The sequence below is a fragment of the Pteropus vampyrus genome, unplaced genomic scaffold, assembly GCF_000151845.1.
Source record: "Pteropus vampyrus isolate Shadow unplaced genomic scaffold, Pvam_2.0 Scaffold37, whole genome shotgun sequence".
In the NCBI taxonomy this organism is placed as follows: domain Eukaryota; kingdom Metazoa; phylum Chordata; class Mammalia; order Chiroptera; family Pteropodidae; genus Pteropus; species Pteropus vampyrus.
In genome coordinates this window covers 7516930-7530435 of record NW_011888818.1, presented here as the reverse complement: position 1 = coordinate 7530435, position 13506 = coordinate 7516930, and the positions used below count along the sequence as shown (strand labels likewise).

Below are 13506 nucleotides of genomic sequence, written 5' to 3'. Positions count from 1 at the left end.
GAGGCAGAGGAGGGAGAATAATCAAGAAGTTCTTAAGAACTAGCAGCAGAAATGGGAATTCTGGAGGGAAAATCTTAGGGAAGAGGGATGTCAGGGAAGGAAGGAGTAGGCAACAGTGTAAACAGTAGAGTAAACAACTACTCAAGAGTTAACACCTCAAGTAGGAGCACTGGTGACTGTAGAGGAGGCCACTTTGATGAGCCTGGCTGATGTGGGTTGTGGAGAGAGTGAGGTAAGGATGTGTGTGAGCAGAGACACTGAATGGACACAAGAAGCTCAACTGTAAAGGGGAGGCGGCAGCATGAGAGAATCCAGAGCAGTAGTTAAGATGAGAGACACTTGAAATTTATAGCAATTCTTTTTTTTTTTTTTTTTAAATGCTTCTTAGAAGCAGCAGGTAGAGAGAGGATGAAAAGGATATTTCAGTGTAGGCGGCTCAGAGTGTAATATGCTAATAATGAACTCACAATACCACAATACTCACCATCAAATCTGCTTCTTTCTCTTGTTTTCCACCTTGACCAATATCTTCATTATCTATTCAGCACCCTAGATGCAACCCCCAAGACATCTCTGAATTCTCAAAGTCCCCCTCAGATTTCACCAATTGCTGATTTTTGTCAATACTATCTTCTAAATATTTGACTATGTTTGTGTCTTGCTTTTCTTATAGCCACTGCTCAAGACCTATTATCCCCTTCTATCTGGACCATTGATACTGTTTCTAACCTGAGTCTCTAACTCTTCCCTGCTTTGAATTCTCATGGTTTCCACCAACAGAGATCCAGTCATGTCACTCTTCTGAAAAAAAAAAAAAAAAAAATCTCTGAAGGCAGGCCATCTTCTAAGAGGTAAAGCCCACCCTGATTTGCCTGCCCTCAAGGCTGGCTGGAATCTGACCACCATTCAGCCTTGCCAGCCCTAGCTTTTGCCTCTGCTTCCCTTGTGCATCCTTATGCCCTATGGGGGGTATAGCTTCACCGAGAAGCACCATGTGCTATCACATCCTTAAGTCTTGGCTCATGCTGGTCCCTCTTCCTGGGACTCCCTTTTCCAACTGATGAATTCTACCAGCTCAAATGCTACCCTTTCCATGAAGCCTTCCTTGATCCCCTCCTCCAGCTCAAATCACATCACAGCATGAATCACTCCTTATCATAGCTCTTCACATGTAGCAACAGGAGTCACATGCTGGATGGTCGTGGACCTGTTTGCACATCAGATCCCATCCTACACATACATTGGAGGTCAGGGACTCTGCTACTTCTTCATACCTGCCTCACACACAGTAGACATTAGTGTATTCGTAAGAGGAATCATACTGAATAATGGATGAATTGACCAATTTATGTTACCGAAGTGATTTCCACCACTCATTGTTATGGAACTGGGCAAATCTGGTTACCACTAAATCAGTCTAAGAATCACCTCTAATATCAAGTGCTTCTCTGGTTCTGCTCCTGGCCCACATGCTGTGTCTTCATGACAGTTGTTCTAGCAGAGCTCCAAGGCTGAAGACTTGTCTGTTTCATTCTATTTTAACCACCCAACAAAAAGATGTTAAAGACAAGGCCTGTGCCAGGCACTGGGGACACAAAGGTGAGTAAAGACAGTCATGCCTTCACAATGCTTGTAGTCTAATAATCAAAACAGTGAACATTTATTCTGGTTCTACTAATTATTCTGGTCAGACATCCCACTTCTCATTTAGTCCTCACGACAGTGCTGCCAAGTATGTGGTATCATCTCCACTTTAGGATGAGGAAATTGAGGCTCAGAGTGGCCAGTAAGTGACTATAACAGATTGTTGCTTTGGTGGTCCCCAATAAGTCATGCTTCCCAGTTTTCTTGCCTTTATGTGGTCCCCTCCCACACTGACTCAGCTTGACCACATGACTTGCTTTGGTCAAAAGGACATTAGCAATCCTGAAGCAGGGAGAGACTTTGATAAGCACTTGTACCTAGGGCTTATCCTCTTAGCTTTCTCCCGGGATCCAGCTGCAATGTAAAAAAACTTAGGCTATATGACTGAATGATTAGATGACACGTGTAGAGAGATCTTAAATGATGAAAGGTCATTCTGATATTCCTTTCCAGCCAGTCTCTCAACTGAAAGGTGTCAAATAAGCCCACAGCCACAGTCACCGCCAACCCACAGACCATGAAAAATAATAAATCGCTATTGTTTTAAGCCCCTATATTCTGGGGGAGGTTTGTTTCACACCAGTGAATAACTGAAACAGTGACAAACTAGGATTTGAACTCAGTACTACCTGACTGATTTCTAAATCCATGCTCTTAGTGTTCCAACACTATGTTCCTTCTGATTGGCAGTGGAATGTTGCACCAACACCGTAATATTCACAGGTTGGCCCATAGTAGCACTCAATGAATATTTGTTGAATGAATAAAGGGTGTGGTGTGCCATAAGAGAGGTAGGAAAGTCCAGGGAACTCAAAGGTAGAATGACAATCACCTTTCAACAATCCTGACCCCCCCTTTCTACTACAAATATTCCAAAACCAAAAACAAGCTAGGCTTCCCTAAATCCAGAAACAAATGTGTAGGTATCACCAAACTCCCTCTCTCTGTTAAATGAAGATCACGCAAAATTGAGACATTAGCAGAGCTTGGTTTTTGATGGTCATTCCTCTGCCCCCAACTCCCCACCATACCACTGGCATCTCCTCTCCCTCTCATTTGGCCTTCTAGCCCCAACAACTTTTTCTCCCTCTTTTCATATAAAATCCACATGCAGGAAAGGAGCAGAGAAACTAGAAATTACAGAAATGGGAAATGAAGATTTGGATGTTAACAAATGGCTTCATAGACCAAAGAAATGAAGCTCTAAGCTCAGTGCTTTCAGGAGACATCTGTCAGCAGGTGGGAGAGGTATTCTAAGGAAGGGGAGGCAACTGGAGGTGTCCCTGTGGATGAGGAATAAAGGAAGCCTCCCCCCCCACTTTCTAAATTCCTCTGAATCCCCCAAGACGGCAGGGGCTCTGGCTCTCTATACCTGAAGCTGTGGCCCCAGCATGTGTACATCCCAGAATAGTCACTCCAGCCTGGTGAAGACCCACAGGAGTCAATGCATCCAGTCCTCTTGCTTCTTGCCAGTCCTGACACTGCTGTTTCTGTCTAAGCTCCCCTTCAGTCTCCAGCTCCTGCATACGCACACACCTCCCAAGGTCACATGCACATGGCTCCAGCACCTGGACTCACACCCAGAAAACCACCTGGGCCCCTGGCTGCAGACTCAACGTAAGGAGAGAGCAGGCCCCACTCCTACTCAGAGGCAGACAGTGGGAAATGCACACAGGCACCCTGTCACACATGCAAAGCAATGCAGTGGGGCACAGACATCCAGATCACTGTGGGCACAGTCACCAGTAGAGGCACTGGGAGATGAGGAGACAAACATGCGGGCACACACATGCACACCTCCAAACCATCACAGGTGCACACGGGCACGCACACAGACACCCAAACCCTTCCACCTTCAGACACCGGCACAGGTGCCTAGCCAGGCCTCGACACCAAGCCCCTCCCCCACCTTTCAGGAGGAGGTGGGGAGGACTGGGGTTTGAGGGCGCTCCCCCTTCTCCCTCCCTCTGGCCCCATCTCTCCAAGGTCCAGAGTCCCAGAGGTCTAGAGCCCGCCCCGCCCCCCAACCTGGCTCGGAGAGCGAATGGCTAGAGGGGGATGGGAAGCCTGGTCTCAAATTGTTCTGATTTTAATTCCTTAAATTAACCCCTTCTTTGCCTCTGGCCTGGCCTGCCCAGAATCCCTCCCCGCCCGGCAGCCTCCGGGCCTCTAGAGGGCTGTGGGGGAGAAGCAAGAGGAGGAGGCAGCGGCTGGGGTCCTCCCTGCCTCCTCTCTCCAGGAGAGGTCCCGCAGCGTGCCCGCGACTCGCCCTTACCTCTTCCACCCCGCGGCGAGGCCAGGCCCCGCGGCCCTCGGCTGGGGGTGCAGAGGCAGCCCCCGCGTGCCTGGTCCAGATGCAGGGCCGCCTCGGGGCCTCGGATTTTGTTCCCCTCCGCAGCCTCGGGTGGCCGCCGCGGCTTGCGCCCCCGCCTCCCTCTCAGGGAGGGGGTGGCCAAGCCTCCCAGCAAGTCGCAGCGGGAGGGGCTCACAAACCGGGTGGGGGAAGGATGGAGGAGGAGGGAGGAGGGGGCGCGCGGCCAGAGGAAGGGAAGGGAAGGGGGAGGGAGGCTGCGAGGAGGTGGGGCGGAGCCGGCCCCTCCTCCGGGGCGGGTTTTCCTGCAAGCTGGGGAGCGGCAGATGCCGCCAGGAGCGGCTGCGCCGGGACCCCACGTTTTCCTCTGAAGGTAGCTTCGATGGAGGAGGGGCCCATGGCACCACCCTGGGAATGCGGGGACCCGTCGGGCCGCTCTCCTCCGGAGTCCCTGTCTTCCCAGCTCCTAGCACCTTCTAGTGCACTCTTCCTGCCCCCAGCACCTCCGGTGGTGTCCTCTGTTGCCCACCTTTGATCCGAACCTCTCCGCCCTAACCCTACCGCTCTAACTTGGGCCTCTCCACTCGGGGCAAATCCTAGGGTGGGCGATTCTGTGGTATCGGATGAGGGAAGGCACGCTGCACTACTCCTGGGATATGCGCCACCGTCCCCAAGCAGCCTCCTGGGCTGCACGCCTGGGTTGTGCATTTGGTGACCTCGGGTCAGATGCGTGGTTTCCACGGAGACTCCATGAGTCGGTTTCCTCTGGGCATCCCTAGGGAACCAGGGGAACTGGGAATGCTGAGAACAGGCTCCCAGTCTTGCCCTTGAGGGTGCAATCTAGGAGCACATGCCCCATCACAGATCCTATTTTCCACTTTGAAAAGAAGGCCCAATCTTACCTCAAACTTGGTTAGGGGAGAAAGCCTCGCCCTTGGCTTTAGGCCTATCCTGTTGTTGAAGTGGGAACCATCTGGCTCTCCTAGGCTTGGAGGAAATCTACAGGGCTGAGTGGGGCCTAAGAAATCAGACAGGGTGTTGGGGCTACCAAACTCAGGGCTGAGTTGGGCTTTGGATGAGGAAAAGGAAAGATGGCAGTTCAGGCTAGGGGTAGTGCATGGGCAAAGGTGCAGAGACTGGCTTGGGCCAGGCGGAGCACCAAGGCCATGAGGGGCAGTCCAGCTACAGCAGAGCAGAAATCCAGCATAGCCCATGGATTGTCCAGTAAACGAAGTGGATGGGGAATTTCCTTGCCCCCACCCTGCTCCTGCTAAGGCAGAGGCATTGGGTATTTAGTATCAGCAAGGATAATTTGTAGACTTGTCAGGTGGCCTTTGGGGAGAGGCAAATTTAATAAGGACTAAGGCTGAACAGTGGCCAGTCTGGTCAAACTCCCCCCGCCCCCACATATTCTCCTTCCTCTAGCTCCTGAATTTCTTTGCTCTTCCGGAAATTCTTAGGTTGAACGAATGAGAAATCACTTCTCCTAAGATCTAAATGATAACAGCTCCTATTAACCAAGTGCCAAGCATCATACTAATCATTTTTATGTGTATTATTCAATCCTAATAAACCTTCTAAGTAGGTAATATTATTATCCCCACTTTACAGATGGGGAAGCTAAAGTTCAGAGCTCAAAAAATGGCACACTCAAGACTTGAATTCAAGTTATCAAATTCCAAAATCTATTTTTAAATACAGTGCCTTCCTACCACCCCTTTGCTGTATTATGCCCACTGAGCCTTCCCCTGCCAAAATGAAGATTCCCTAAATCCACTTGCTTTTGCAGACAGCCAAAAATATCCATATATTATTTTGGTTCTACCTTTGTTCTAGTGATATTTGTCTGTCCTTACTCTGTGTTTCCCGTGAATATGCAAAAACAATTTGAGGCATGTTCGTGTTATGTATGTGCTTTTTTTGTGCATGTGTGTATACATGACTGCATACAGGTGTATACCTGTGTATATGCACATTTGGGCATGTATGGTTGTGAGTACATGTGTATCTGAATGCATGTATGTGTATACATATGGATGTACATTGTGCATGTATGTGTATGTATGAGTGAATGCACATGTATATGTATGTGGGTGTGCAAGTATTTGTATATATGTATGCGGTTGTGCTTGTGTATGTGCACGTGTGTATGCATGTGTGCTCATGCTACATTTCACAGACAACAGTTCCTGCTTGGTTGTTATGGGAACCACAGTTCTAAAAATGTTAAACTGAATCCCACTCCATGTGGGCCAGAGAAACCAGAAGAGAGAGAGAGAACTGAATGACAGACACATCTGGGGGCCCACAGCTAAGACAGAATCATGGGCTCAGCAAGAATTCAACAGGCACAGACTAGTCAGAAGTCTGGTCTCACTCCTGGGACCCAATGGCTTAGATCAGGGCCTCAGTTCTGCTTCTTCCCATCTCTCCCTCCTGATTCTTTCCCAGCTTCATGCTCTCTAACCACCTCCCTTCCTTCCTCTTTCCCTCTTTTCTTTTCTTTCCTTCTTTTTTGGGGGGCCAACAAAATCCACATAATAATTAAACACTTAGGTGTGCTGGGCAGTAGATTTGGTGATATGGCGGCCACAGCGTGAATCTCTGCTCTTCAAGGAGCTCAAGGTTGGGGGGATTTGAATAATACATGGGGGAGGGGAGAAGGCAGAGCAAAAGGAGAGATGACAGATGAGGGTGGAAGATGGAGTTAGGTCAGATATGGAGGGCTTTAACTCCAGTGTATTTTTTCAAAGAAAGTGGAAACCATGGTCAGTTTGAGATAAAACACCATGAATAATGTTTTAAGGAAATTACAGTAGTAGTAATGTGGAATATGGAATGGAGGAAGAGAGAATGGAGGCAGAGGGACCACAGGAAGCAGTTTGGTATAGCGCAGGTTTGTCTCAACAGGGCACAGGGGTTAGGGTAAAGGGAGAGGAAATAGAAGATATTCTAGGTTGCTTTGTCAAACTTCCCCCATCTCCCACCTCATCAAGATTCTCATTATTCTTCCCTTTTTCTCCAAGGCTCAAGTGAGCCTTTGTTACCAATGTGTGTGTCAAATTCCTCAAATGCACTGGAAAGGAAAAAACTGGGAACCACTGGCCTAGCATGTGGTAGGCACTCAGTAATACTTGTGGAATGAGTGGATATATGGATATGCACTGGTCTTGGAACTGGAAGGCCCAGATTCAAGGTCTACTTCTTATCATCTGTGTGCCCTTAAGAAAATCCCCAAACCTGTTGGCCCTCAGTTTCCTCTTCTATATAATGAGGGGGTCAGACAGGATGTTCTTATAAGACCCTTCCAAATACACATTATTTTATGATTCTATGTCATTGTCACAGCAAGGTATTTGTCTGAGATCCTGACGATAGAGAGAATAAGTGGGGGAAATATTTAAATACAGGAATCAACATCTTCTGGCTTCAGTTTTCAGCAATATTGTTGAACAGATAACCAAAGACCTTCCTGCTACACAATATGCAGACTGATTCACAAGATATAACATTGCTGAAATGCTTAGCTGAGCTTGCAAGAAAGGAAAGAAAATCTACATGGATCAAAACAAGGGAACTGAGACCTAGAAATGTAAGCATGAGATATGCTGTGACTAACCCCAGAAGGTATGGAAAGGGAGATATATTGCTTGTCTTTCCTGACCCGAGTCCTGGTTGGAGTAGGAGTAACCTCTGAGAATTTATAACTACTTGAGTTAGAGTTTGAACTTAACACCTGCATGGTACAGGAACCTTAGGCCAAAAAATTAACATAAAATTGGTCTCCATCAGTTGATACTCCTGGAATGTCTGGCACAAGCAACTCTCAACTCAGATCACAGAGTATTACTGCCCATGTAAATCCCTACTGAAGATTAGCTCACAAGCTAAAAATTACAATACATAAAAGGAAACAATGTACCATGAAAGAAAGAAGATAAGACCCTGAAGAACTTCAATAAGATTCAACAGGTCTGAGTAACAGCCTAGGGGTGGGGGAAGGAGGGGTCGAAGGTGAATCCCACACAACTATAGTTATTTAGGTGTCTAGAGAACCAAACAAATGGTTGCCATTAGCAGAAATTGGGTATACGGAAGGATGATTTGATTTTTAACAGATTGTATTTGAAATGGTGGTAGGATACTGATATGAAGATATTCATTAGTCAGGATAAAGGGGATGCAGCTAGGGTAGAGAGCCGGGCTGACTGACTTAGAAGTCATCTATGTAGCAGTGATAGCTGAAGGTCTGGGAATGAATGTGCTCTCCAAAGAGAGTGTAGAAATAGGGAAGGAGGGAGCTCAGAACCAAGTCTAGGAAAACACCCACATTTTGAGGACCAGATGAAAAAGAGGATTAAGTAAAAATGAGCTCTCTATTAGTTCCTAATTCTGCTTGGGTCCTGAGTTTGGGTTGGTTTTATGATTGTTTGATTTTCTTTCCATCTCTGGCAAAATATTCTCTTGCAGCAGTTTCTCTTGGGAATAATAGGAGGTACTTCTCAGCTGGGAATTCTAGAGCCAGGTTGGGCTCTGGTACCAGTACCACTACTAAGTCAATTTTCTCATCAAAGATATTAGGCTAGGTAAGTGTGAGGATTAAGTTGGGGCCTGATAGAGCTGATAGTTCTTGATGGAATGTGGCTGAAGGGAGCAAGGGTTTACCCACCCACAGCCTGTCTGCCTTTCTTCCTTTATTCAGGTTGTGTGTTTGGGGACCAGTTGCTTAAAATCTGGGCCTTTGTGCTCTTCCTTACATTACTCTGCATGGAAAGTGAAGTCAGGTGGTCCATGCCTGTAAGTAAAAGGTGTGGTCATTTAAATGGTAAGATAATGAGAGTCATTGTTATGTCTCCGAGAATCTACCACTTACCCATTATAATGTCTGATGGTCCATTGTTTGAGCCTCTCTATAGCAGGAGTCCCCAACCCCCAGGCCACAGACCAGCACCAGTCTTTGGCCTGTTAGGAACTGGGCCGCACAGTAGGAGGTGAGTGGCAGGTAAGCCAGCAAAGCTTCATCAGTATTTGCAGCCACTCCCCAGTGCTAGCATCAGGGCCTCAGCTCCACCTCAGATCATTAGGCATTAGATTTTCATACGATCACTGGTCCCTGGTGCCAAAAAGGTTGGGGACCATTGCTCTATAGGGTTAAACATTGTCCTCTGCAGGCTACTCTTAAAATGTTAACTCTCTTGAAAGAGGTAATACCAAATCCTTTACCACAAATTGGTTTCTTAGTTACTCGTATTATTGCAAGATACTCAACCATATGAAAGTGCTTAACACCTGGGGAGAGAAATGAGTGGAATTCTCTGGTGATAATTTTGTCTCTGGTCACCTGGACTACGGGGGTGGAGGGTGAACATGTCTGAGGGTGAAAGAATAAAGAAGCCAGGGGACCAGAAGCTGGGTTGATCTGGCGCCACAGGGCTGTAAGACTCTCTTAATTCAAAAACAGCTCAGCTTAGAAGAGAAAAGAATGAAACCCCCAGACAGGCCTTATCCTTTCCTTAGCAGAGAGGAGTTGCTGGGGAGAAGAGATAGGATGCTTCTAATGTCCCCCAAGGTCTGCCCAAGGTAGCCAGAAAGAGTGTAGAAGCTATTGGGTTGGGAATTCAGGAAGCAAAGGGGGGCCAAATTTCACCCATTCCCCACTTTCTCTTAGCTGCAACCTCCCCACCCCCACCCAAGCCATGAAGAGTTTACCTGCAGGAGAGTTAGAGAAAAGGGGCTATGGCAGGTGCCAAGCTGAACAGTAAGTGGGCTGCTGTCTCCTGGAGAAGACTCTTTGTGGAAAGAGAAACTGAGGTGACCATGAGCCTCTGGCAGGCGCACTCTACTCTCTGGGCTTAGCACTGTCCACCAATGGTCTAGATGAATGCTGAGTCTTTTTCGGCCCTGACAGCGTGTGATTCTCATACAGATGCATAGGCACTTGTTGGAGCCTCTGTGACACCCAACATACTGGGTGTTCACAAACAGCACTGAAATATTGCAGTCTTCTGCTGCTGTTGCTACTGCTTGGGGCTCCCTCTAGTTGCTGAACCTATTTCACCTCTTGGTAGGAAGTCTTTCCAAACAGTGGTATTAAGCTGAGGTGCCACCATTCTTGGGTTTGGGGATAAAGCACTGGATTTGGAGGTAGACAGATCAGAGTTTGACCCTGTTGCTCCTAGCTGGGTTACCCAGCAAGTTACCTACTTTATTCCTCATCTTTAAAATAGAGTATGACTGCTGCACTCAGGATTGTGAGGATTAAGGAAGATAATATATGCACAGTGTTTGACACCTAAGCCTCTCAACCACTCTCAAGTTCCAGAAACACCTTGAGACCTTAGGTCAGCTGTGATAAAATTCATTCGTTAATTCAGTACATATTTATTGAATGCCTAATATGTGCTACAGTACCTGACAGAAGGTGCGTAGTGACTCCATGAGCATAAGTCTCTCCTTTCTTTTCTAGCACACGTTCTCCTGGAGGAGTGGTTGGGGGAAGGGTCAGGAGCTTGGATGGCAGATTCAGTAAGCTTTTAGCACAATAATTTTAATTGCAAAAATAAACAGTTTTGCCAATTGCTTGAGAGTAGCGTCTGCTTTACAAAAATTAACAACAACAAAAAGGAAATAACCCCAAAGCAAAACGTTACATCCAATGGCTGCTGGAAACGACAATGCTGTACAAAATACCGCGCGAGACCGGCTCGGCGCTGCCCCAGCCAGTCTGGGGCGATGACGGGGGACAGAGGGAGAAGGTAGGGGATGACGTGGGGCGTGCGCCTGTTACAAAAAACTGTCGAGTCCCAATTAAGTGCCTACTCAGTGGGTGGCCCGAGAGGACTTCCCCCAAAGCTCTGCTGACACCGGACACAGCGCCCGGACGGCGGGAGCTGTCCACATAGTTGGTGCTGAACGGGCGTGTGCGACGGGCGCTTCCAGGGAACTTGGAAGCCGGACTAGAGGCCGGCTCCGGGGTGTGCCAGGAAGATGAGCGGGGAAGAGGGGTGGGCCAGGTCTTCTCGGGAGTGCCGGGCGGCGGAGCCCCAATCTACAAACCCATTTCCCCCTCACAGGGCGGCGAAGGAGAGGCCCAACGAGTAAAAGCCCAGGCCCTTGAGCCGTTCCTCAGCGCGCGCCTTCTGCTTGAGGTGCACCTTGCTATGCCGTTTCTTCTCATCGCTGCGCGCGAAGCGGCGGCCGCACACGTCGCAGGCAAAAGGCTTCTCGCCTGTGTGGGTGCGCACGTGTGTGGTAAGATGGTCGCTGCGGCTGAAGTTGCGGAGGCAGATGCGGCACTGGAAGGGCTTGTGGCCGGTGTGGATGCGCAGGTGGCGGTTGAGCTCGTCGGAGCGCGCAAAGCTGCGCACACAGCTCTCCACCGGGCAAGCAAAGGCCTTGGCGTGCGGCCGCGGGCAGAAGCAGCGTGTACTGCACTTGCCGCCCCGGCGCCCCTTGCGCCGCGCCTTAGTTGGGGGAAATGGGGCCGGCGGCCCAGGAGGCTCAGGCACGCCACTGCTCCCTGGGATGTCCGCCACCAGAGGTTTTGGGAAGTCCGCCGCGGCGCTGCGGAGGCCTAGTGGGGAAAGCTGAGGCTGCGTACCGGCCAGAAACTCTCCGCCGTCGCCGCTACTCCCTACCTCCCCACTAGGAGGGGTCAGGAGCCCCGGGAGGCCCTCGGTCCCCTCCCCTAAGTCACCGGGGGCCAGCGGGAAAGCGTCGTAGGCCCCTGTGGGGTAGAGTCTGTTGGCTGGGCCGGCGGGCAGCTCTGCGGGGCAGCTGATGGACAGCAGATCTTCAATCTTGGCCCCCATCGAGGGGAATCGGGTCTCAGGGGCGGCCTGGTAGCCTCCCTGTGACCCACAGCTCCCTGGGGCCCCAGCTGAAAGCAGCTCCCAGGGAGCGTAGGGACCTTTGAAGGCTGAGGCAGTGTCTAGCGCTGGAGAGGCCGGGGGAGCCCGGCGGCCTGGCTTGACGTCGGGTGGGGAGAGCTGAGGATCATACAGGCACTGCGAGGGGGCGCCAACCGAGGGTGAGGCCTCCCAGAACGCCTCTGGGAAGGCGGCAGCGCCCAGATCCGGGGAGTAAAGGTCCGGCGGACCTGGAAGCAAGGCGTCGGGGCCTGTGGGAAAAGAGGCGTCCAGCGGAGACCGGGATGCTGCCACCTCAGGCCCAGGGAAAGGCGCCAGGCCTAGAATGCCCGACATGAGGTTGAAGAGTGCCTCTGGGTCGTGCGGGTGTTCCGGCACTGCCTGGATGAAGAAGCTACCACTGTAGCTTAGGCCAGGAGGGGGCGTGGGTGCAGGCCCCTCCAGGAAGCAGGAGTCGGCTAAATCACCCCCGGCGCCGCAGCTGCTCAAAGCCCAGCTCAAGAAGTCGCCTGCTGAGGAAGGAGCAGGAATCAGCTCCAAGCATATAAAAGGGCATGCCTCGGAGTCCGCAGACCCTACCCAAGGATCCCTTGGTGCGCACTTACACATACAAAGTGCCTTTTGCACATTCTGATGCTGTTGGAGCCGGCATGAGCCCCCAAACACACACACAAACATGCACACGCAAAACACACGTGCGCAGGCTAAAAGACGCCTTGATACACGCACGGTTTCCTGTGGAGGCGCTGGCGGCTCGGCGGGGGGTAGGAATGGCGATGCGCACCCCAAGACCCCTTCGCCCCCTACCATGCCTACCCCCACGCCTCCTGCGTCCCAGTCCCAGTCCCTGCCTGTTCTCGTTCTCAGGCATTGTGCGCCCCCGTACTGCGCCGCCGTCTGAGCACCTTTGGCCGCGCTCCTTACCTCCGGGGTACCCAGCGGTCGCGGGCGCGTCCCTGGCGGGCAACCGGGGCAGTTCGGTGCTGGGTTCGGAGCAACAGCCCTCGGCGGACTTGACCAGGAGCGCGTCGGAGCTGGAAAACTCGCTAAGGTGGAGCATGGCGCGGCTGCGGCTGCGAGGCGCGGGGGGCCTCGCCCGCTGGGATTAGGGGCGAGTAGATGGCAGGGAGGCCGGCAGTCTGGGCGCCTCGCGCTTTGCAGACTCAGGCGCCCGGGCTCCTGGCTCTGGGCGCTCACCTCTGGGAAAACGGTCGGGAGCCGAGGCGCCCTTGTTCGCTGGGACCGGCCCCGGGCGGCTGCTCCTCACCTCTCCAAAGCTCAGCCGGGCTCCCCCAACCTGCTGCCCCCCCACTTATATAGCAGCGGTGGCGCTGGCTCAGGGCTTCCGATTCCCGGGGCCACTGCCATTTCGGGAGGCCCCGGCCCTGCCGCCGTGACGTAAATGCCCAAACATGGACACAGGATGTGTGCCGGGGACTCCCGAAAAGGAAAGCTCGGTCTGTGACGTAGTCGCCGCCGCTGCCGCCGCCGCCGCCGCCGCCGCCGCCGGGTCCGCGCCGCTGCGTGCGCGCGCGCTCCCAGAGCGTGGAGCCCTGTGCGCGCAGGGGCCTGGGGCGCTGCGCTGCATGGTGCGGGAGGTCCAGTAAGTGCACTTCTGGAGGTAGAGGCCGAAGGAGGGCGGTTTGAGGTTCGAATCCGCTGTTACTAGCCATGTCATTCAAT

The 13506-nt window shown here is 51.3% G+C and overlaps 1 protein-coding gene across 2 annotated transcripts; it reads right to left on the bottom strand.

Moving 5' to 3' along the window:
* Positions 1 to 10937: 10937 nt before the first annotated feature.
* Positions 10938 to 13270, bottom strand: EGR4 (early growth response 4). 2 transcript variants are annotated; one of them, XM_011358151.1, is made up of 2 exons: positions 12748 to 12967; positions 10938 to 12332 (listed from the first exon to the last, which is right to left on the bottom strand). In XM_011358151.1, exons 1-2 carry the CDS (start codon positions 12881 to 12883, stop codon positions 11023 to 11025), a joined length of 1446 nt encoding a protein of 481 aa, XP_011356453.1. In that variant the 5' UTR covers positions 12884 to 12967; the 3' UTR covers positions 10938 to 11022. The 2 variants fall into 2 exon arrangements, with proteins under 2 accessions (XP_011356453.1, XP_011356452.1); XM_011358150.1 differs by having other exon boundaries at positions 11023 to 12335; positions 12748 to 13270.
* Between the last annotated feature and the right edge of the window lie 236 nt (positions 13271 to 13506).